The following is a 21492-nucleotide window of genomic DNA, read 5'->3' on the forward strand; positions in this document are numbered from 1 at the left end:
GAAGGGAGGAAGAAAGGAAAGAGGAGAAGGAGAAGCGATTCAGTGTTTCATGTTCAGAATCTCACAGCAGCATTGCAAGGCGTTTTGGGGGGGATGGGGACAAACAAAGTCAAGAAACTTGGCACTACCACCACCACTGGGATATTTCATCTTTTTCGACTAGGTGGGCAAAGCATTCACAAGATAGCTTAGGCAGGAAAGGACGTGTTGGAAAACTTCAACAAGTCTAAAAATTGAAAAAGACTTGTAATCGTTGAAAAGTCTTGTCTCGTATGGCAAGACGAATAAACAATATCATGATATCCTGAGCTGAGCCTCGCGCGCGCATCTCCTTATTCGCCTCCCCTGCCTCAAAACGCCTTTGGGTGAAATAAACCTGGCAAAAAACCACCCCTCCTCTTTCGAATATATGAATACTTGCCAAAACGGTCGAATTGGCGTGGGAAAAAAATAATAAAAAAGGATGCTTCTCCAACATGGGGGGGTATGACAATATCCTCACAAAACTCTCTCTCCTAAAGAGTACTTCTCTCTTCTCTTTCCACCCTGTTGAGACGCGACGCCGCCAACTATCCATCTTAGTGCACAACACCCTCGACGCCACCGAGGAACCGCCTCACACGCTCAACTTCCAACTCGCCCTTTTCGCTCTCCACCGCCCTCAACAGACCATCAACGACAGCATCGACCTGGTCCTCGGGCTCCCCCGTACACATGGCCACCACGCGCCGGTACTTGACCTCGAGGTCCTTGCTCCTACCCTTGAGCGCACCCGCCATCTTGCGCGTGACGTCTCGTCTTGCCGACACGGCGCTCAATCTCGCCTTGAGGGTCGCCGCCGAGGGCAAAAGGCCGCCCTCGCCATTCGTGCCGGCCGTCTCGAGCGCGGCGCTGAGTTCCGTCTCCCATGAAGACGAGAGAGCATTCGTTCGTCCCGCCCGGTTCTGTTCCTGCGTGAGGCGCACTTGTTCTTCTTCGCGGGCGTGGCTCAGATTCGAGACTTTTTGCCGCGCGAGTTGCTGTTTACGCAAAGTTGCTTGCATGGCTTCGAGGTTTCTCTTGGCCTCGCCTAGTTGGGCTGATGTTGTGCGGAGGGTGGTGTGGAGAGACTCGATGACGGCCTGTTTCGACTTCACTTCGCTCTGGAAAGTCGAGCTTGCTTCGGTGAGAAGATGTGTAATTGCTGATGGACTGTCAGTTTGGTGATCCGGTAGAAGAGAGGAGGGAGGACTGGGGGTATTGGTATGAGACTCACATGAAATAATGTCATCGCTGCTTTCCTTTGTCGGTTCACTGCTGACGAGTCCGTTCTTCTCGACATCTCCATTTGTTGCGTTGCCATTAGCTCCGTTGATGATCTTGGAAGTTTCATCTGCAGGTTCGCCCCCAATGCCAAAGTCTACAGGTCGCAGACCAGCGCGGTTCGCAATTTCGCCATCGGCGCCGACCTCGAGCAGTTGTGAGATGATGCTTCGATTGCCTATCCGTGCTGCGATGTTCAAGGCCGTGTCGCCAGCGTGATCTTGGGCGTTGACAATCTCCGACATGAAGCGAGCGATACCCATTTTGGGCTGTGATGATGGCTGGGATTGTGAGCTGGCTGGTGCACTTTCTCCCTTTCCATTGGCAGTGAGTTGCCCGTTGGGATTGCTGCCCTGTCGTACGACCCACTCCAGGAGACTTTCGAGGTAATACCTGCTTGCCGCGTTTCTGCCCTTTACGGCGCTCGTCATGGCAATATGGTGCAGAACGGTCCGTCCCTTGCTATCGCGGACCTCGATAGTGCTTCCGAGAACATCAAGGAGATCGGGGAACTGTCCCAGGTCCATGGAGTTCGTCACAACGCATGCCCTAACCAGAGCGGTCTCTCCAGAGGCATTGACTCGGAAAGGACTGGCTCCTGCTGCAATCAGGGCCCGCAAGAGAGACATACGTGATAACGTAGCCGCCCAGTGCAGGGCAGTGTGGCTTTGTTGGTCAATAGGCATGTCTAATTCAATGGGTGCTAATGTCCGCAGCATCTCATGCTTTGACTGATCCGAGGTTGCCGAATCCATGAAGAGGCTCATCAACATGCTACGCTTAGCTTCCGCATCGGGGGACATTTCGAATGGTAGGGGGCTCAGAGGGCTGTGGCCGTCGTGTGGCGGAACGTTGGCCTGAGAGTAGATGAAGGATTCGTTGGGTTCTGTGGGCGATCCGGGGAACTGATTCTGGTACATCTCCATAGAGTTATTGTTGTATCCAAAGCTGTCTTGCGGTGTCATGGTCACACGTTGCCGCTTCCTAGGCGGCTCTGGGCCATCGAACTGCTGACTTGTTTGTTGGGTCGAGTATGCCGAGTCGTTCTGGTTACCGTAGTCGGAAGCGAAGCTTTGCTGGGAGTTGCCGGGGAAGTCATCGCCGTTCTGCATAGAGCTCTGGCGGCTGAAGCTGGGTGCCTTGGTCGGTCCATTACGGCTTCTCGGGCCAGGTGAGTCGAATCGTGCCTTACTGATAGCAGCGACAGCGTGCGACGCAGTGCTCGAAATATTTTTGAAAAAGGTGCCGTTGAGACCGGCCATGGCGTTGGTCCTTGCCTCGTTCCCGGCATTGTACATTCGTTTCCTCTGCGCAGCCATGGCCTGCTCTTTGGTCGGGGTATTGAAGTCTCCTCGGCCGGCAACTCCTCCATCCTGACCCATGTCGTACGTCAGCAAGGGGCGCAAGACCTCCTCTACGCCGTATTGACGGCAGACCTCAACGCCTCGGTCGAACTTGATCCAGGTGCCCTGATATTTTCCATACCCTCCCTGGACCTTTTCGTGCTCGCCGGTTTGGATCTCCTTTTCGAGTATCTTTGTGCGCTTTCCCTTGTCGACACCGGCGACCTTGAGGATCTGTGTGGCATTGAGCCAGCTGTCTTGCCGCCTGCGCATAACGGCGACACCATTGACTTCCATCTCGTAGACGTCGACACCGGAATAGACGGCCTATTTGCGCTTGTCAGTGCGACTCTCTAGTATGGCGAACTGCGACATTCGGGTAGCGCGAGCACAAGCGAGACCGGTACTTACGCTGTAAATCTGCGGGGCCTCATTGGCGAGCCTTGAGTCCCCTCCATAGGCTCGGTAGCCGCCCTGAGATTGCTGGCTCATTGTGAAGGACTGTTGGGATGAAGGCTGTGATTGGGATGCGGAAGGCATCACTGCTGTAGAAGCGGGATTCCCGCGATTATCGTGGTGTCGGGCGGTGGACAAGGAGGATTTGCGGCGGGAATTGAGGGAGTGGGAGGGTTGGCTAGTTATGAGGGTGGTCGAAGACATGTGCCAGCGCTAGCACATTGGAAGCGAGCAACGGATGGCAAGGCGATATGATCGGTAGGCGGAAAATGCGGGAGAGGGGAGGTAGATTGACGGAGCTCTCAACACGTGAGGCGATCAATCGACGTTGAGAGGTACTGCTTGGCCTTGTAGTTGTAAAGGTCGAGAAGGTGAGGAGAGTATAGGGTGGATTCGAGGGTTGCGCTGATTCGAAATGCGGAATGCGTGCAACCGCGGCCGTCTTGTTCCCTTTGGTCTTTGGTTGGGGGCTCGTTGTGCAGTGCGTTGCTTTGCGGTGCTTTGCGTTGCGCCACCTTTGACCGGATGCTTTGTGTGCGGTGTGCTGGGTCGTATACTATGCGGATGCAGTAGCTATACCGTAGGTAGCAGCAGCGACGGAGAATGGAAGATAAAGCAGGGCAGCTGGAGGGATCAGCAGCAGCAGAGTCGTGGGTTGTGAATGGAAGGATGCAAAGGCGAGGTTTGGGTGGTAGGCGGCTATTCTCCAAGGGAGAGAGAGGTGTCTTTCGGGTTGGAGCCAAGAGCAAAAAGAGGCGGTGGATTTGAGGTTCAGAAAGGCGCAAAAAAGTGCCACCAAAGGAAGAGGGATGAGGTTGAGATTGGAGCGTCCAGACAACGGCGAACTGGAGAGCCAAGTGGATATCTGACAGAGTTCACAACTGCGAGTGCTCGTCGCTTTGGTTGCCGGGTCCGAAAATGAAAAAGGGCCCGCGGCACTGGGCCCGAAATGGGAATTTCAATTAACGGTGTTGGGGACGTGTCTGTTTCGCGAGGGCGTGTCTTGCGATGTGAGCGTGTCGCGCGTCTCAATTTACCTACCTACGCACGCTGTGCACTGGAAACCTGGAAGTGTGGAAAGGAACAGGGGGAGATGGCTGAATCAAGGGCGGGAACTTAGGAAGGGAGGCACGAGTGAGGAGGGGAGAATTGGTGCTTTCCCATTTGTTAAGCGAGATGCACAGTCCACCAGTCTCTCTGTCAACTCTGTATTACATAAGCACACAAGGTACTCTGGGAGCGTATCTTGCTGACTGTGCGCTGGCGCGGAAGGTCCCCCCGGGCTCTTGCTCCCCATCAACGCGTTCTTGAAAGTGGAAGGAAAGGGCGTGACGCGTTTCGCTCTCGACTCACACCATGCGTTGCCTCCATTCCATTCACACTTATCAGACCTCTTATCGCGTCTCGGACTGCCATCTCCCCGCCGCCCAGAGGGGTTATGGAACTTAAGCATGAGGGGCAGTCAAAACGCTCATGTCAAGCCTCCCACATCGGCTTCATACAATGCGACGTGTACCATAGGTACCCTCTCAGTCACGGGTAAAAGTAATAATTCATCTTCCCTACTGCACTCACCATGCTCTCGTCAGCCTCTAAGTACCATAGGTAAGTACTTCCTTTCGTCGTAACCCGTAGGTAGGCAATTCAATGGAGTTCGTAGACTTTCACTCTTGGACAATGGCCATGTCACTATTCCCATATTTCTACTCCGTAAGGAAGGTTCCTGAAGGTACTTATCCTCACTTGTCTTTGTGTGAAATCTCATGTTCAATGTGAGGTAATCCGAGCAACAACCGGATAGAAAGGCCCCACCTCTGGAGCTTGGGCCAGTCGGTCTCAGCCCAGCCTAACCAACGAGCCAACGGGCAGCAGCGGCGCAAGGACGGTACAGGACCTGTCTTGCTTGATGCTCCTCTGCATTGTCATCTGCATGCATCCTGCTCGACATCGCACATGCGTCTATGTCCGGCCTGGCAACAACCACGATGAAGAAAAGACCAGTCTCGCCCTAACCTCCTCACCTTTCGATTGACCTTTCCTCCCTCTTTCGCCGTCCCGTCCTTTGCGACGACGGCCTTCACCGATACCGCCGCAATGCAGACCCGAATACCTCTGCCACGGCCAGTGCAGCCGTTGCATGTCTACCGTCACCTGCTGCGCTCTGCTACCTACTTTCCTCCCTCAATACGACCCTTCCTCGACCATCGCATACGGACTGCTTTTCGAGACGAGCGAGACAGAATGGCAGAAAGCGAGCTCAATATTCCCCAGTCCCTCAATCCAGCAGAAGCTCGAGAAAGGGAGGAGGACCGGCGCAAAAAGGTCCTTGCCGACGCAAAACACAAGGTTCCTGTACTCCAGGCTGCCGTTGAAGGCGATCAAGCCCGTCTACGACGTGTCATGTGGCATGCCTTTGGCCGACTTGGCAAATCCCGCCGCGAGCTTATGGCCTTATTTGTCCAAAAGGCGCCGGACCCCAAGGCCGACCCTGCCAAGCTAGAAGAGCTTGCAAAGAAAAAGGCACTGCACAAAAAGACGATGGAGAAGCGTGCCAAAATTCACCCTTGGAATCGCGAATATACCTGGGACGAGCCCACGCCCTGGCTTCGGCAACATCTGAGTCCCATGGAAGAAAATTGGGACCTGCCCAAGCTGGATCGATACCTCAGGGCGCAAAAGAGTCACCAGCGTAATACCACGGGCGCCGCCTTTCCCAGAGGCACAATCGGCGATCTTGATCCAGAGAAAGATGTACCCGAGAAGGACGGCTGGGGCCGTCCAGTCGCATTGCGGAGAGTAACGAAACTCACAAGAAAGTTCTGGAAGGCCCAGGCCGACAAAATCATGCCTCCAGTATCACAAGCAGATTGGGAGTCTTTAGAGCGGCTCGCATCCGGAGAGGCGCCTCCCGAGATGTACAGGATGTTGAAAAGAAGGCCTATCGCCGGCGGCCCGGTCGAAGAGCCTCAAGATGCCATGATCAGCGAGCGATCTTCGATACTCTCTGACAACGATGGAGACAAATGGGAATCGCGGGAACCGTGGGAACCGTGGGAGTGGCAATCTTCCGCCCATATCCCTGTTCGCGAAAGCGAACGACCAACTCAGCGAAAGCTCGAATTGCTCACTGGCAAGAAGGATCTCGGGCCATTTTCGCAAGCCCGTCGCCTCCTTCTCGAACAGGATGATAAGAGAGATCGGCTTGGAATTAAAAATGCCAAACGCTGCGCCTTCTCCAAGCGCGCCGTGCGGCGCGAATATCTCAAGATGTGGCAGGCAAGCTCGTACATGAAGGGGGTCGAAAGCAAAGCGGCAAGGCCTGTATGGGGTCGTGTGGAACTAAAACTGCCTGTGGTCACTGCGACGCATCATCATTTCTTCGAAGGCGTCGATGCTCAAGGCCGCGTACCGAAACCAGAGCGACACGAGTCTCCAAAGACGAGCAGCACTATGCCTGAGGATGAGAAAGCCCAGTCTAGAAGTGCAAAGCAAGTCAGTTCTGGTGGTCAAGCCGGTACGACTGGCGAGCCTCGGCCTAAGTCGCCTGATTCCGAAAAGCCCAGAACATATGGCGACTTTGAAGCAAGGCCTCGTGACCTTAAGCATTCCAAGCCATCCAGACCTCCACGTCAAGTCGACAGCACGGCAGGTAGCTTTGGAAACTTCAAGTTCTCCAAGTCCAGAGATTACAGGCAGCGAGGCACAGACAACACCAATTCGAGTGACTCGAGGCGAGCATCTTTGACTTCGAAATAGGCGGACAAAGTCATTGGTACGACAGACGCCAAGCCGCCTCTAACATATCCATCAAGCCAAAGCCGCCCAGGGAGGCTAGAATGCCAAGATATCGAGAGTCTGTGTACTAGAATGGTCGGATCATCTTCCTTACAGGCAAATGAATGCCACAGATGGTGAGGCGGAGCATCTCAGAAAGGCGTCCTCCGGAGCAGCTGCGTTACTGGTCTTCATACTTGAACGATGTATTATATGATTGTAACTATATGTTTTCTTTCGGTAGAGACTGGCTCTCCTCACGAATCAAGCAAGCCAGCCAGCTTCGGCAAGGCGTCGCCATCGACGCGCATGCCGACCCAGTCGTTCATGGCCTTTGCGCCAATGGACTCGTAAAACTTGATACTCGGCTCATTCCACTTCAAGACGGACCACTCGAGCCGCCCGCCCTCCATGGCGACGACCTCCTTGGCCAGCTCGACGAGCAGCCGCTTGCCGTAGCCCTTCTTGCGCTCCGAGAGACGCACGTAGAGGTCCTCGAGGTAGACACCCGGCTTGGCGCGCCAGGTGCTGTAGTTGTAAAAGTAAAGGGCCATGCCGACGCCCTCGCCGGCCTCGTTGAAGAGGAGGAGGCACCGCGCGGGCTTGGAGGGTGACGTGGGCTCAGTTTGGGGTTTGCCTGGCGTGTAGGTTGTCGTCTGGGGTGACGAGGGCGCAAAGGCGATCGTGGCGCCGAGGGTCTCTTCTGTGGCGAGGACGCTGTCGAGCTCGTGCTCGTAGTCTGCGAGCTCTTTGATGAGGCTTAGGATGGTGGGGATGTCTAGTGGGGTGTTAGTCCTCGGTCCATCTACCGTCGTTCTGGGGATGGAGTGCCTTACCCTCCCGGCGGGCGTGTCGGATAGATGCCATCTTCAAGTGTACAAGATGCTTGCTAGTGTGATTCTATGATGACTGAGATTACGATAGGAAAGACTAGCAGAGCCTCAAATGTCGTGATCGAGAGGCAGTATTTGTATCTCTACTGTATTCTACAATGTATCCATAAGATGTTGAGAAACGATTGTCAAGGGCGCGCCTCATGTCATGTGGTGGGGAAGCTTGCATGCAAGTCCCCCTCAGTTGTCCCGGCAGAATTGCGTCGTTGTTTTCACCGCCTGCTTGGATGTTTCATTTAAGCTCTCATGATAATTCCTATGGGACTGCAAGCAGAGCAAGTCATGATGAGTCCTTATGAGTCTCTATAGCATCTCAATTGAGTTAAGAGGTATCATAAATGAAATCGCCATGAGCATGGGTCGCGATTGTGGAGTTGAGCAACTAAATCACTCTTATCGTGAAATACAAAGCATCAGCGTTTCATTCCGAAGGCCCCGGTCGATTGACTTATCACACTTTTTTAAGTCAAGTCACCGATGCAGGTACTGATAGGCAGATGAGAGCTTCTCTCTCCTCCAAAACTCAATGGCGTTCTTACACTCACAAATGTGTGAGGCCCGGCGATTAGAACAGGAGCTGAGACTGATGTCCGGCGGGAGAACCGTATCCAGCACCGCATATCCTGCCCGTCGCCGACACCGGTCCGGGACGGATTGATAAGTTGATGCTAATACACCCAATGCCGCTTCACAATTGGACCAGGATTGTCCTTATCCTTGCTCAGTGATGATGACATGGACAATGTTCCCGCACGCCATTGCCGTCTGAACCCCAAAGAGCGTCCTCCCTCCCCCACGCAGTTCTACAGTGAAAGTAGTAGGAATTAAGGTCCTTGGCTTGGTTCATTGGGTGTCCCCCCACCCCGGCCATCGGTCGCATCGGCGGCTTTCCGACCTGCCTGTTGCGCAATTCGACCCTGCGATGCGCAAAGCAGCTCCCCGCACCCCGACGAATTCCATAAAGATGCCGATGGTGGGATTGAAAGTGCGAGGGTTGGAGCTTTGGGAAGCTTGGCCTGCTTTGCTTTGCGATCATCAGCTGAAACGAAATCAATCCCCCCAATCCCGTCGGAGCTTCTGAGACTCTCAACTCACACAAACGGCTTTCATCTCGTCCCGAGTTTACCTCAGCTTTGCTTTATAAGCTATAAACCAAGCTTATCACCCAATCTCTTCTCTCACCCCCGAGATTCTCCATTGAGGCGTCCCTCATAAAACACCCACTACACCAATGATCATGCTCCTCCCGCCACCGAATAAGACCCTCAAGGGCCACAAACTGCTTGTTCTCTCGCAGTTCCCACTGCCGCAGGAGTGGCTTGACAGGGTGCGCGCCGAATTCCCCGACCTGAAGGTGGTGCATCACGAGCTAGGCTGGGCCGACAGAAAACCAAAAGACAGCTTCAACCATGATGAGTGGAAGGACGTGACGATCCTGCTGACTGGCAGCGCCTTGCCCGCCATCGAGGACGCGCCCAAGCTGCATTACGTCCAGCTTCAGAGTGCTGGCGCCAATCACATTCTCAAGGACCCGTTGTTCAAGGACACGGATGTGAGCTTTTGCACGGCGAATGGTGTCCATGGGTGAGATTTGTCTTTGAGGATCTCTGGTTGGGAGCTTTTTTACTGACGCGAGGACTCTAGACCTCAGATTTCCGAATGGATCATAACAACGTTCCTCTCGTTCCAGCATCAACGTAAGAGACAACTCATCGTAGACATGACATGCACCGAAATCACTCATCTGACCTCATCGCGCAGTTCCTAAATACATCGACAACTACCGCTCTGGCCACTGGCAACGCGGCAACGATTTCGTAGAAGACGCAGTCGGCCGCACAATGTAAGTCTCTCATCCATATCCAACGCCGAGGTTCCATTTCTCACAATTTCGCAGAGGCATCCTCGGCTACGGCAGCATCGGCAGACAGACCGCCCGCGTCGCCACCGCCCTCGGCTTCAAAGTCCACGCCTACACTCTCCACCCGCGCCCGACCCCTGAATCCAAGCGTGACGACTCCTACACGCCCCCCGGCCTCGGCGACCCGGAAGGAAAGTTCCCCTCCAAATGGTTCTCGGGCGCCTCCAAGGCCGACTTGCACGCCTTTTTGGGCTCCGGGCTCGATTTGCTGGTTGTCGCGACGCCGTTGACGGATAAGACGAGTCACCTCCTCTCGGCCGAGGAGTTTGGCATCCTGGCGGAGAAGAAGACGTTTATTTCCAACATTGCGCGTGGTCCGATTATTAACACGGATGATTTGATTACGGCGCTGGAGGAGGGGACAATTCGTGGGGCGGCGCTGGATGTTACGGATCCGGAGCCGCTGCCTGATGGGCACCCGCTTTGGAAGGCGAAGAATCTATTGATTACGCCGCATATTAGCGGATTGTCTACGAGTTATGGGGACAGGGTTTTGGGGATTTTGGAGTTGAACTTGAAGAGGCTGAGTGAGGGGAAGAAGCTGGCTAATCTAGTGAACAAAAGGGAGGGATATTAGGTTGCTTGTGATAGGGGATAGGTTGCTATACAGGCTGGGCAAAGAGCTCTAATCTGTGATGAATTGATGAAAGCTAGAAGAGTGTCACCAAAGATTGACTCCCTCGTGGAGCATGCCGTGGTGTATCACATCTTATGTCAACATAGATGCAGGTGATGAACCAGTAACTCGCCGAATAAACGAGAACTCAATGCACAGTATGTGAAGTGATGCCCTGGTTGTTCTCGGCCGCGGAAGCTAACAAACATCACTCGTCTGTGATATGATTGCCGCCATCGTGTGAAGATCTTATTTTCAAGACAGTACACGTCACATGAAACACGTAACTTGAGCTTCAAGTCTGATTTCAGAATGCAATCGAAATTCAATCTGCAACTATCAACGGACTTAAGCCACGACGAATTCTGAAGTACTGTGTCCCTTGCGTTTGTGCCCTGGTCTCGTACTGCCGTGAACGAAGACTGTTCAAGCAAGTTGACTCGATCGGAGCATTCACAAACGCTGACACCCCTCTCATCTCACTATGAGGACGCCATCAAACTGCCGCAACTACAGGAGTAGGTCCTTTCGGGTCAGACGTCTCGTACCGCGTTGATTGCTGCCCTTCGCTAGAATCCGCAGTGCTATCACTGTCCTGGGCTTTGCGGATCCTCTTCTCCCTAGCACTCAGTTAGCTCTTGGTCTTCCACATCTCAATACCAAAAACGCTTACCCATGAGAACCCAACAACAGCCTCACAACCTGCGTCATGATGACCAACAACACAACCATGACGGCAGAGTACACATAGCCCTTGGGAAACCTCGGGGCTTCAACAGTCGGGTATACAAACAGCGGGATCCACGCGTTGGTAGAGGTAGCGATGGCCGTCATGAGGATCAAGGTCAAAGCTCTCTCTTCAATGTTGTGTTTGAGAATGATGTTGGCCCATCCGTACAGCACCGAGGAGACTGCAACCGCCGAGTACGTTGTGCTGAACGCATACCACTTTGCGGCTTCCGGCACGTTCCAAACAGCCAATATGACCAGTCCTGAAAAGTTGATCGCCGACGCCAGGGTAATTGCAGCTGGCCGCCCAATCCACAAGTCCGCGCTAAAGTTGATGAACAATACGAAGAAAATTCCTAGCCCAGGGCTGAGCGCAGCCAGGTTGTTCATCTGTGCGGTACTGTATCTACCAAGACTTTTAATCCACAACAAGAAGGCAGCGCTATTTGCACTGGTGTTGAAGAAGAGTATATCCCAGATGATCAAGACATAGAACCGCCAGTTCGTGAAGACGCGCTTCAAGAGGCTCAGGGAGAAGGGTGTGCTCTCGACTGACGCGCCGGCCTTTTCCAGACGCGAGCGTGCCAGGTTGAGTTCAGACTCCTTCATGAGCAGCTTGTTCGGCTTTGCGGGCGTGCCGGGCCAGACGAAGTACCCGATGACCGCGAGGGGCAGTGTGATGATTGCGTTGATGATGAAGAGCCAGCGCCAGCCTGCTAGGCCGTGGGTTCCGTCGAGGTAGGTGACGGCTGCGGCTTGTAGTAGGGATGCTGTCAAGGTGCCGAGGGTCAATCCGATGTAGAATATGCCGCCTCTTCGGCCGATCTCGTCGCTTCGATACCATGAACCAAGGACGAAGTGAACGCCTGGGAAGTATGAGGCCTGCGTAATCTGTCAGCCTTCAACCGAGACGGATGGGGTAGAGGAGAAGAGCTCACTTCGAAGATGGCAACCATGAACCGATATGCCATGATTTCCGCGTAGCTCTGAGCGCGGTATTGTAGCAAAGTAAACAGTCCCCAGCCGAGGTCTAGGGTCGGAACAAGCACATGCATCGGGACCCTTGGGAACAGGTAGATGAATGGCAAAAGACCGACTACATTGCCGACGACAAAGATGGTCTGAAATTGGACGAGCTCATTGCCGTGGAAGCCGAGCTCATCGGCCATTCCAGAAACGTAAGCATTATCTGATGTTTTGTTAGCGGCAATGGAAAACCTTTCAATTTTCATCATCTCTTGTAGGATTATTTACTGATGTTGATCTGGTCAATGTACTTGACCCAATAGATGATGCTGCGGATGTATGGTCAGTCTTGTCGAAGAGAATATGTAGAAAAATCGAGACATACAAAGCATAGGGTACGATGAGGAAGTCGAGTTTGAGGATTAGCTTTCTCTCCTCGGGGCTATCAGTCGGTGCAAACCAGTGGTACCAACGGCGAACCGACGGCGTTGACATGGCGTATGAGTCTGAAGTCGTGTTTGGACTTGCAACAGTACTGGACGAAAATATCGGGTACAGGACATCATGTTCTCTACCAATTAGTATTTATCATGGCCGTATTCGACGAAACCTCGGAAAATGCTTGGTTAAAGTCGTCAACGCCGCACTGGAGCACATCACCGACAGGCGTGGGTCGGACATCTCCCGACAAGGATCCAGACTCGCGCACCCATGGCGACAGGTTCGGCAATAAACAGGATGTAGTTATTTACCCGATAACTTATCTGGTATTCACATCTGTAAGTTGTGGTTGGGTGACTACGTTTTCTTTAATAGGTGTCGTTTAAACGTCTTACTGGGGCCGTAGAGGATGATGCCATCCCGTGTAACATTGCGCGAGCGGGTACGCGGCAGTTGGCAATTTTTCGCGCAGAAACGCAATTCCTGGTAAGCAGAGGATCTATAAGAAGTCTAAGGCTCCGGATTCTGCCTCCTAGGCCCTAAATATCTGCCCACTGTACCCATGCCAAGCTCATTGTGGGCTACGAGTTTACCCTCCGAGCCAACGATGGTCCATCCGAACACCTCTTTTAAGTTTGAGCAGGGTTCACTACTTTGCTGTGGCCTAAACGGGAAATAGCCAAGATTGTAGAAGCTCAGTTAAAGACCATGGATAGCGCATCTTTGTAAGAATCTCTAAAGCTTATCATTAACTATAAATCGGCCGACCTTGCATAGCTGTCGTATGGTTCCTCTTGCAACGGACCCGCAAAGCCCGAAGATAGAAGCGCCAACTGCAGAACTATAGGGGTCGTGACTGTAGCAGTGAAGAGACAGATGGCGTGCGGAGCGCATAATTGCACAAACACAAGAGATGAAACATTCACAAACGCAACCGCTGTCGTATCAAGTATGGCCCGTTGATTCACGGAAAGCAGACAGCAGGTATAGTGTAGGTCATTCAATTTAAACTATGACTTGACACTAGAAAGCTCAGCTATCAGGTCTATAGCTGGGCTACACTATTGAAGCACCCTACTCGCTACCATTGGCACCAGCAGCAATGCAGGCGTTAGAGAAGCCATCGCCGTCCATCTGCTTGCCGGCAGAGTTGCAGACACGGTGACCATCATCGTCACCGAGCGTGCAGTCGGAGCAGAAGCCAGGGCACACCTTGTTGGTTGCAGCATCGTTCTATACCGGCATCAATCTCTCTGTCTTACAAGTTATAAGGCTTGAGGTAGGAATATGAGCTTACGGGGAAGCCGAAGATGAACTGCCCGCTGCCGGAGGCAGTGATGCAGTGAAGCCGAGTGTGGTGCTTGGCAGTGACACTAACGAGTGAAATGTTAGCCACAAAGTTCTGGGAATTGTTTGCCATATGTCTTGTCATGATAATAAGCGAAGAAGGAAAGAGATCACGAATAGGCTGAGAGAACAAGCGCAGCCTACCCAGTCGCAGAAGCGAGAATGAAAGTCATCAAGGCGGTAATCGTAGAGAACTGCATTTTGAGAACGAAGTAGGTAGTTTGATTGGAGGAGAGTTTGTTGAAGTGAGTGAGTGGTTGTTGAAGCGACTGTTGACTGTTTGATTGAAGTGTGAGTTGATAGAATGATTGTCGGAGAGAGGAATCTGTAGATCTTAAATAACCATTGCTTGGCATGCCAGTAAGTCATAGCCGTAGGGCTGGACATAGTTGAAGCAATCGCCGGATTCAACTAGATCGGGTCTCCAGTAAAATCCGGTACTGCCGCAAGGCTGAGATGTGCGATGATCTCGTTCACGACTCAAGAGAATGCTGAACTGGAGACAAGGCGTGGCCTGAGCCACAGCAGGGAGCGAATGCGAGAGCGAAAGTGGAAACAAGAGGCAGTGAAACCCACGATTCGACGAATAATTCCGTCGTTGCATAAGTCGCCCACAATTGAAGCTTTTGTCCCGGGAAATCGGAACCTGAAAAGCTTTGGTGATTGGGCCATGTTGACTGTTCATCTCATAGTCAACTACGGATATTGTCCGCTGCCGCGGACCTAGCTCACCTTACCCATCCCACTAAGTCACCAAACCATGCGAGCTAGTCATACGAGCTGAAGCTCTGCAGACTCAGAACCCTTGCCCGGATAGTAGGGTTTCAGTCTTTAGATCGAATTAGGAAAGTATTCGCCTGTAGGAGGATTTACTTGATGCAAAACGCTAATATTTTCTACATGGCCCCAGGCCAAAATGGTATTTACAGAGGAAAAATATACATGCATGGATCCGATGAATCCGAAATGATATTAATATGAGGTGGGTATCGCAACATGACGCCGTTGCCCGTGATCATGTGCACACTTATTCCCTTTCTCGCTTTCAAGATCGCATCCGGTTGACTTCAATCCATCAACTTAGACGCACTGAGAGTACCAGTCGTTGACAAGCTGGCACTTGCCAGAGGCGCAGGTCGTGGCACCGGAGTAGCCCTGGCCACCGCACTGGCCGTAAAGGGCAACGGAGCCAGAAGTCGCAGCCTGGGAAGCCTTGGGCGCAGCAGAGGTGGATGCTACGGGAGCGGCCGAGGGAGTAGCCCCGACGGTATCGGCAGTCTCGGCGGCAGTCTCAGTTGTAGCATCGGAGGAAGAAGAGGAAGAGCTGAGCTTTCCCATGCCGGCGTTGCTTGGGACAGTGGTCTTGATCGCGCTACCAGCTGCGGCGCTGGCAATGGTGAGACTATCAAAGTCGCTGAAAAAGGAAGTGTCGGTGTACTTGAATGCGTCGGTAGTGTCTTCGAAGACATTGACTTCGCACGCTCTGCCCAGCGCAGTCTTGCACTCAGCGGCGGTGGTGGCATCAGGAGCGGTGAAGAGCTTGCCCTTGTAGTCGGAAACGAGCTGCTTGACGTTGATGAAGGCGTTGCCCTCAAATATGCCACGAGCGGTGGCCTCGCCACCCTCAATGGCGTGTCCCTTGGTGTCCTCCCAGACGTTGTTGACGGCGTGAAGCAGAGTGGAACCGCTCAGGGCGGGACCACGGCCGGCAGTCATGTACACGTAGTTGTTCTTCATGGTGATCTGGTCGTCCTTACCAACCATCTCGAAAGTCCAGTAGTGGTATCCATCGCAGCCAGTGGAGTAGGTCGAGTTTCCGTTGATGAAGTTGTTGGACAGGGTGATGCGCTTGCTAGCAGTGAAGCCGAACACATAATGCTGGCGACCGGGACGGGTAGTCTTGATTCAGGTCAGCTTTGAATTACGAATACTTAGATTATGGCAGAAGTCTACTTACTGTGACGTGGTCGACCCAGACAAGGTCCGCGCCGGCGAAAGATAGAGCGTCGCCGCCCCAGACGTACTTATGGTTTAGGTCGGTAATCTCAATGTTCTGGATAATGACGTTGCTGCCCTGCATCCTCAAGCCCTTGCCCTTGATGACACCCTTGTTACCGACACCGATGATAGTCTTGTTAGACCCAACGTCGATAGGCGTACGGGCGGCCTTGTACCAAGTGTCCGTCTCCTTGGTGGAGCTGCCGCAGTCGTCCTGGATGATTCTCTGGCAAGCGGCGCCGGTGCCCCAGCTGGCGCATGCCGTGCCGGTCTCCGTGCCCTCGGACTCGGTAAAGTCATATTCTTGAGAAAGAGCAATGACACGGGGCTCGTCGTCGGTGAGGTACTTTGTCAGCTCGTCAATGTCCTTGGGCGTGACGGCAGCAAGGCTTCCACCGCCGGTAACTCCGGCTGCGAAGCCCTCCGCCTTCCCGCTCACGGTCTGAGCGGAAGTCAAATTGGCGACGGCCGCCAAGACCGCCAAGATGGTTGCAGCCGACTTCATTGTGTCCGGAAGAAACGCGGAATCCGCGGAGGTTTCGAGACGCGGAAAAGGTTTATAAAGACTGTGAAGAAAAGAATGCGGATAATAGTGAGTTCCAGAACTCAACGAATGTACAGACTCGAATGAGGTAATTCAAGACAAGAAAGTTAAAGAGAGACTTGAGGGTGACCCAATAGCAAGAGAGAATGAATTGAGAAAAACCCAGCCTCATCGAACCTACGGAAGGAGGCAGCCTCTGATAAAGCATCGATGCTAGCCATTTCTCATACGCGAATACGGCAAAGCTCGTCGGCTCACCAAGAGGAGGAGTCTTTCTACCTGTTACAGACTACGCCTGTCACTTTAATTTAACTGACAGATCGAATAGGTGTAAGGCGCTCCTCAAGAGCCTGTTGATTGGTTAGTTGTAATCTTGCTGCGGTGCGTGCGCCCTACGCGCCCCCCTGAATGGGACACAAAGTCTGCTCGATTGAGAGTAGTGACGTCTCCTCCACGGCCCCATATGCCAAATGTAAGCAAATATCTACGGAACCTTCCAATCTTGTTCTACTTGGGCATGTCGTTCGTGGTACCTGCTCATGAGCCCGCGCAGTTTTTTTCCGGCGCGGAAACCTTCTTCGATCCAAGGTAGCTCATGACTGTCAAGTCCATCAGAGCAGGTTTCACATCGCATGTATCTCAGCAAGTGCAGAAACTGAGGAAATCGGCTGATGCCGTAATACCGATCCAAAGGGATGTTCCGCTGTGAGAGCACACTGAGGGTTAAGCCTTAAAGGGGCCGAAAACAAGAACCACTAAACTGGAGTTTTGACAGGGGCCACTCTCGCATTCGCATTTCTTCGTGATAGAGGAGCTTCTGTCTTGCCAGTAGCCAACAGCGTCGTCTTCGTCGATGGCTGAGAAGTCGGACTGAACTTGTAGATGTCCGCTTTTCGAGGATTATCTTGTACGACTTCTTGTGTGACCGAATCTCTAACGGATCTAAATGTCCGGTGCTTTTCAGTCATGGCGCTACTCAGTCATTCGGAGAGTGTACCCCGCTTGCCCCAGACTCGGTGGGCCTCACACAAATAACATTCAGCGGTCTCAAGTTACATTGAAGTTGAGACGGATAGTACAGCTTATACGAGTCTTTTCCATGCTGAGCGATCAATCAGACATCTTGGAGGGAACGAAGCAAGATCTAATTTCAAGCAGGCCCGTCAATTAGATGCAAGGAGTGGCGTAAGTAGACGGGGAGACGGGATGTGTCCGAATAGATTGCAGAACGTTCCTGCACTGTACGCATAGACTAGTAGTTTGGTCATGGCGATTGTGCGCGTTGGACTCTAGTAGTGGGTCCGGCTGCCAAATCTGCGTTGAAAATGTTGGAATGATTGCTGGATATTCCTTGTTATCTTACGCATATCAGTCTTGATAACATAAAGAAGCATGCAGCACATTTTGAAGAAGTCAAGCACAAATATGCAGTTGCCGTTGTTGTTTCTCTCCACATGTTGCTGAGAGTCTTGGCGTGAGAGTTGAGGGGGACTTGCGCTTGTGCTTCCTTCTTAACGTGCCTCCTTCGTCGGCATTGAAGCTGTTAAGATGCTTATGGTTGCAGGTATCTCAATTATTTCTGTTACGTCTCTGGTCAAAGCTCTGCATGCAGAGTTGACTTAAGTTCTCAGCGATCGAAAGTTAGTAAGTAGAAAAAAATTCTTAGCTCTTGTCGTGACGTAAACGTGATCTTCACGGAGTTAGAACGATCTTGTTCGTGCGAAAACAGATCATGCGAATATGTAAGGCCTGATGGGAATAGGCTCGCATGCACAGACCGTTGAGAAGCCCTACCTTACTGGCAGAATCAGATACACTTTCACAATCTAGATGTTGTTGCTGAACTTGATTGGAAGATCGATTCACCCTGGGCCGGAGGCTTCCTCTCTCATCGCCAAGCACCTTTTGTGACTTGAAGCTCGTAGGCACACTAGGCCTCGATTTCGACGGTTGTTTCTGTGAAACATGTCAAACCCAAAGTATATTTTCCTATCTAATCCTGATTGGGTCTCACTTCAAAGACTTACTTTGAAGGATCACATCGGGTGCAACTGTTACTATCGCGTCGAAAGGCTTGGACACTGTACCGTGCGACGCGAGACGTTCAGTTTCGGCCCGGCCTAGAGATGATGCGGATTCAACGTCCACGTGCTGCTGGGTGTACGGGACGGGCACTCCCGGGGAGGCACGAACGTCATGTGGGATACCGGCGGGCAGTTAGCGCCAGCCCGCATCTAGCACCATCTGCTATGTTACCAAACGCTTTTTGTGCAGCATCATCGCCTCTTCTATGTTAGGTGCTAGTTGAGGGTTGACTTGAGAACCAGCTCAGAGATTGACTTCGCGTACACTTATTCTCCTGAATGCCAAGTGAAACCGGACTCGAAAGTCACAGAAGCACCTCCAACCCCCCCCCCCCCACCCCCAAGGGTGCATCGGTCCTTGTCTTTTCAACTAGTTTCCATACTGGAAAGCCTGTGAGGCTGTGAGGCAATCGTATTCTCGACCTTTGTACCTCTCACCTTCCCATCAAAGATATACGGGTCTGTAATGAAAGGCAAAGAACACGCAGCAGATTAGTGGTCGCATATCACAATTTCTCAATACACTATAAACTACAGCGTACTACGCAAGCGTGCTTTGAGGCACTGCATTCACTTTCAAACAGCAGCAAAAACTGTGATATCCCACTCGGCAGCTGTTTGCGCACAACAAGAACGGTTCTTGTCCCAGCAAACCATTTCTGGCCTCAAGAAGCTGTTTTCCTATCACTTTATCGCGGCAATCGCCGTCAATTCATTATCAAGGAGCTCTATATAACCTTTCTAAGACCTATAAGATGCCAGCTTCACACTTTAACAGAAGTAAAACAAGAGGCGGTTTGCCGGCCTTCGGAGAGAACGATTCTGAAATGCCGGTCTAGGCACCCATCTTATCAGGCAAACCTCAGCGATGCCGTTTTGAATTGTTAATTCTCTCCTCCTCAGCCTAAATAGCATGCGCATGGTCATAGGCTAAGATAAAATGCAAAATGCACAATGCTGCCCATCCGTTGTGTGCATCATGAGCATCTCATCCGTCCATCCATGTATGCAGCCTTATCATCGAAAACCACAGCCTCCAAAGTAGGGATAGACTCATTCTAGGAAGAAACGTTCATGTATGCTATGCCCAAACTAATGGACAGAAATATGTAGCTTTAAACGAGGTTCTTTTTCTCTAAGTAGTGTTTTGTCTCTTCAGATGCACCAACCCCAGCACTGTGCCCCATAAGCCGACTCGAGCATTATCCGCGTCCATTGCAATTTGATGCACCCCAGGCATTTATCTCCACATCGGATCGCAAGCCTGCAGCTTGCTACAATAGGCAGGGGAACCAAGCCGGCGTAGGTCATGGGACCACCACACGTTAATGGTCCAATTAATTCTCGAAAGGGGCCGGACTGCCTGCTTATTGGAATTCCAGACCGCATCGCTGCATGTCTCAGAAGCCATTTAGATGCATGTTCTGTTGGTCAGTCCTGCTTTTCCAATGGAGCAATCATGACAGGTTGAGACTCCCCATCATAATCTATCGTCGCGCCATGATTTGGCAAAGGATGCTGAAAAATTGGGGTTGGATCGTTAAACGGAAAAGATCAGCATACTGCCTCCTTGAATAACAGCCTGCCTTAAAGAACTTCACGCCTCCGAAGACGTCTTCGAAAACAGGTAATGCCTGCTGAACAGTGAAATGCAGGAAGGCTTCCGCAAACCACGTGGAATGTTCACCTCCACTTGGAAGAAAAAGAGGAGTACAATCGATATCTAGGTATCTGTGTTTCCCGTATACTATGATCGGAAGGAATGACTTCCAGCAAGCATGTGACTCATAAGATAGCCATTACTGCAAACCTCGATCCTCCGACATTAATCAATCATGGTCACTGAGCCCCCATAACCATTCCCGCCCGTTGCAGGCCTTTTCTTCGTGGCGTTCGCCGGTCCTCCAAAACCATCGCCCCCACGACCTTGGCCCCTGACATCCCCTCCTAATCCATCACCACCGACCATGCCAGACGCCGAGCCTGTGCCTCCGCCACCACTCCCGCCACCACTCCCGCCACCACTCCCGCCACCACTCCCGCCACCACTCCCGCCGTCAGCCTGTCCAGTACTGGCGAAACCACCTTCACCCCCACCACCTCCAGCGGCTGACCTTCTGGTGTCATTTTCAACACGTAAGGTACTCTCTAGTTTAATCTCCAGGTCGCGGAGCGTGTCGTTGAGGCTAATGAGCTCTACTTCACCGTGCCAGAGCTTCACTTCGCCAGGGAGTTGATACTTGGTTATAACCCAGCCTTTGAACCCTTGAAGCATTTCGCCAGCATTTCTTGTGACTTCGAACTCCTTCTCCTTTGCTTTATCTAATATTTATAACCAGTAATGCAGTCGTCAACCAAATCAAATGGGATGTGTACCATACAAGCCATGAATTTTACACTTGAACTTGATCTTTTCTTGACTCATGGTGCAATGAATTGGTAGTGTGAATGCAATGATTGCTGGCGACCTTGTTTGCAAGTTTGGACTTTTACAAGTATAGTTTAGATTAATGACATTCTTACATTAGTGTCGTGATTGAGTGGATATGTGCCGGTTTCTATGGACGAAGAAATGATCAATGACAAAGGCCTCCATTATAGATTTGTCTGAACGCCTTAGACAAAGATGTCCCAGGCCTTTCAATGAAAGCCAAGAACGGATGAAAAAGCACCCACGATCACGAGGCCATGTGAGAACACCCTCTTCTTGCCCAGCTGCCTCATACACATTTGATATTGATTTGCCGAGGACCTCGTTCAAGCATCTTGCCAATAAATGAAAGCAGGCTCAGCTTTGCGGCCAATGTCGTGATTAGCTTGCCATTGCGACCAAAGCAGCCTTTACACATGTGCATTTCTCATTTATCAAGGCGTGTACTGCAGCAAAACTGGCCAACATCAGCATGTGACACTCGCAGAATTGAAGCCCGGCGTCGACATCGTGTGGGTCGAAGCGACTAGGACTAGCAGGTCAGGCGTCCCGAAGGGGGTTTGAACGTGAGGTCAACCTCCGAGCTAGATGTTTACCGAAAACTCAAATCACAGCCAGCCACGAATATCGAAGGCGGCGAAATCAAC

At 52.0% G+C, this 21492-nt stretch overlaps 6 protein-coding genes across 6 annotated transcripts; 2 read left to right on the forward strand and 4 right to left on the reverse strand.

The window, feature by feature from the left end:
- Positions 1-263: 263 nt before the first annotated feature.
- Positions 264-2979, reverse strand: BDZ83DRAFT_393275 (uncharacterized protein). Its single transcript, XM_060502804.1, has 2 exons — positions 1256-2979; positions 264-1183 (listed from the first exon to the last, which is right to left on the reverse strand). The coding sequence occupies exons 1-2, from the start codon at positions 2940-2942 to the stop codon at positions 579-581; spliced, it is 2292 nt and encodes a 763-aa protein (XP_060363370.1). The 5' UTR covers positions 2943-2979; the 3' UTR covers positions 264-578.
- Positions 2980-4778: 1799 nt separating this feature from the next.
- Positions 4779-7809, forward strand: BDZ83DRAFT_720815 (uncharacterized protein; the record flags this gene model as incomplete). Its single annotated transcript, XM_060512307.1, has 3 exons — positions 4779-4811; positions 5202-6589; positions 7800-7809. The coding sequence occupies 3 exons, from the start codon at positions 4779-4781 to the stop codon at positions 7807-7809; spliced, it is 1431 nt and encodes a 476-aa protein (XP_060363371.1).
- Positions 7810-8575: 766 nt separating this feature from the next.
- BDZ83DRAFT_393324 (D-isomer specific 2-hydroxyacid dehydrogenase) lies at positions 8576-10450 on the forward strand. Its single transcript, XM_060502805.1, has 4 exons — positions 8576-9352; positions 9413-9465; positions 9530-9611; positions 9666-10450. The coding sequence occupies exons 1-4, from the start codon at positions 9000-9002 to the stop codon at positions 10264-10266; spliced, it is 1089 nt and encodes a 362-aa protein (XP_060363372.1). The 5' UTR covers positions 8576-8999; the 3' UTR covers positions 10267-10450.
- A 136-nt stretch (positions 10451-10586) lies between these two features.
- BDZ83DRAFT_626764 (major facilitator superfamily domain-containing protein) lies at positions 10587-12755 on the reverse strand. Its single transcript, XM_060508587.1, has 5 exons — positions 12386-12755; positions 12289-12329; positions 11973-12223; positions 10979-11916; positions 10587-10925 (listed from the first exon to the last, which is right to left on the reverse strand). The coding sequence occupies exons 1-5, from the start codon at positions 12493-12495 to the stop codon at positions 10802-10804; spliced, it is 1464 nt and encodes a 487-aa protein (XP_060363373.1). The 5' UTR covers positions 12496-12755; the 3' UTR covers positions 10587-10801.
- Positions 12756-13460: 705 nt separating this feature from the next.
- On the reverse strand, positions 13461-14434 carry BDZ83DRAFT_626768 (uncharacterized protein). The gene is made up of 4 exons (XM_060508588.1): positions 14132-14434; positions 13933-14064; positions 13739-13814; positions 13461-13674 (listed from the first exon to the last, which is right to left on the reverse strand). Exons 1-4 carry the CDS (start codon positions 14390-14392, stop codon positions 13616-13618), a joined length of 528 nt encoding a protein of 175 aa, XP_060363374.1. The 5' UTR covers positions 14393-14434; the 3' UTR covers positions 13461-13615.
- A 229-nt stretch (positions 14435-14663) lies between these two features.
- Positions 14664-16608, reverse strand: BDZ83DRAFT_626770 (pectin lyase). The gene is made up of 3 exons (XM_060508589.1): positions 15746-16608; positions 14873-15687; positions 14664-14770 (listed from the first exon to the last, which is right to left on the reverse strand). The coding sequence occupies exons 1-3, from the start codon at positions 16289-16291 to the stop codon at positions 14761-14763; spliced, it is 1371 nt and encodes a 456-aa protein (XP_060363375.1). The 5' UTR covers positions 16292-16608; the 3' UTR covers positions 14664-14760.
- Between the last annotated feature and the right edge of the window lie 4884 nt (positions 16609-21492).

The sequence above is a fragment of the Colletotrichum acutatum genome (genome assembly GCF_030867785.1).
Source record: "Colletotrichum acutatum strain CBS 112980 chromosome Unknown BDZ83scaffold_67, whole genome shotgun sequence".
NCBI classification, from domain to species: Eukaryota; Fungi; Ascomycota; class Sordariomycetes; order Glomerellales; family Glomerellaceae; genus Colletotrichum; species Colletotrichum acutatum.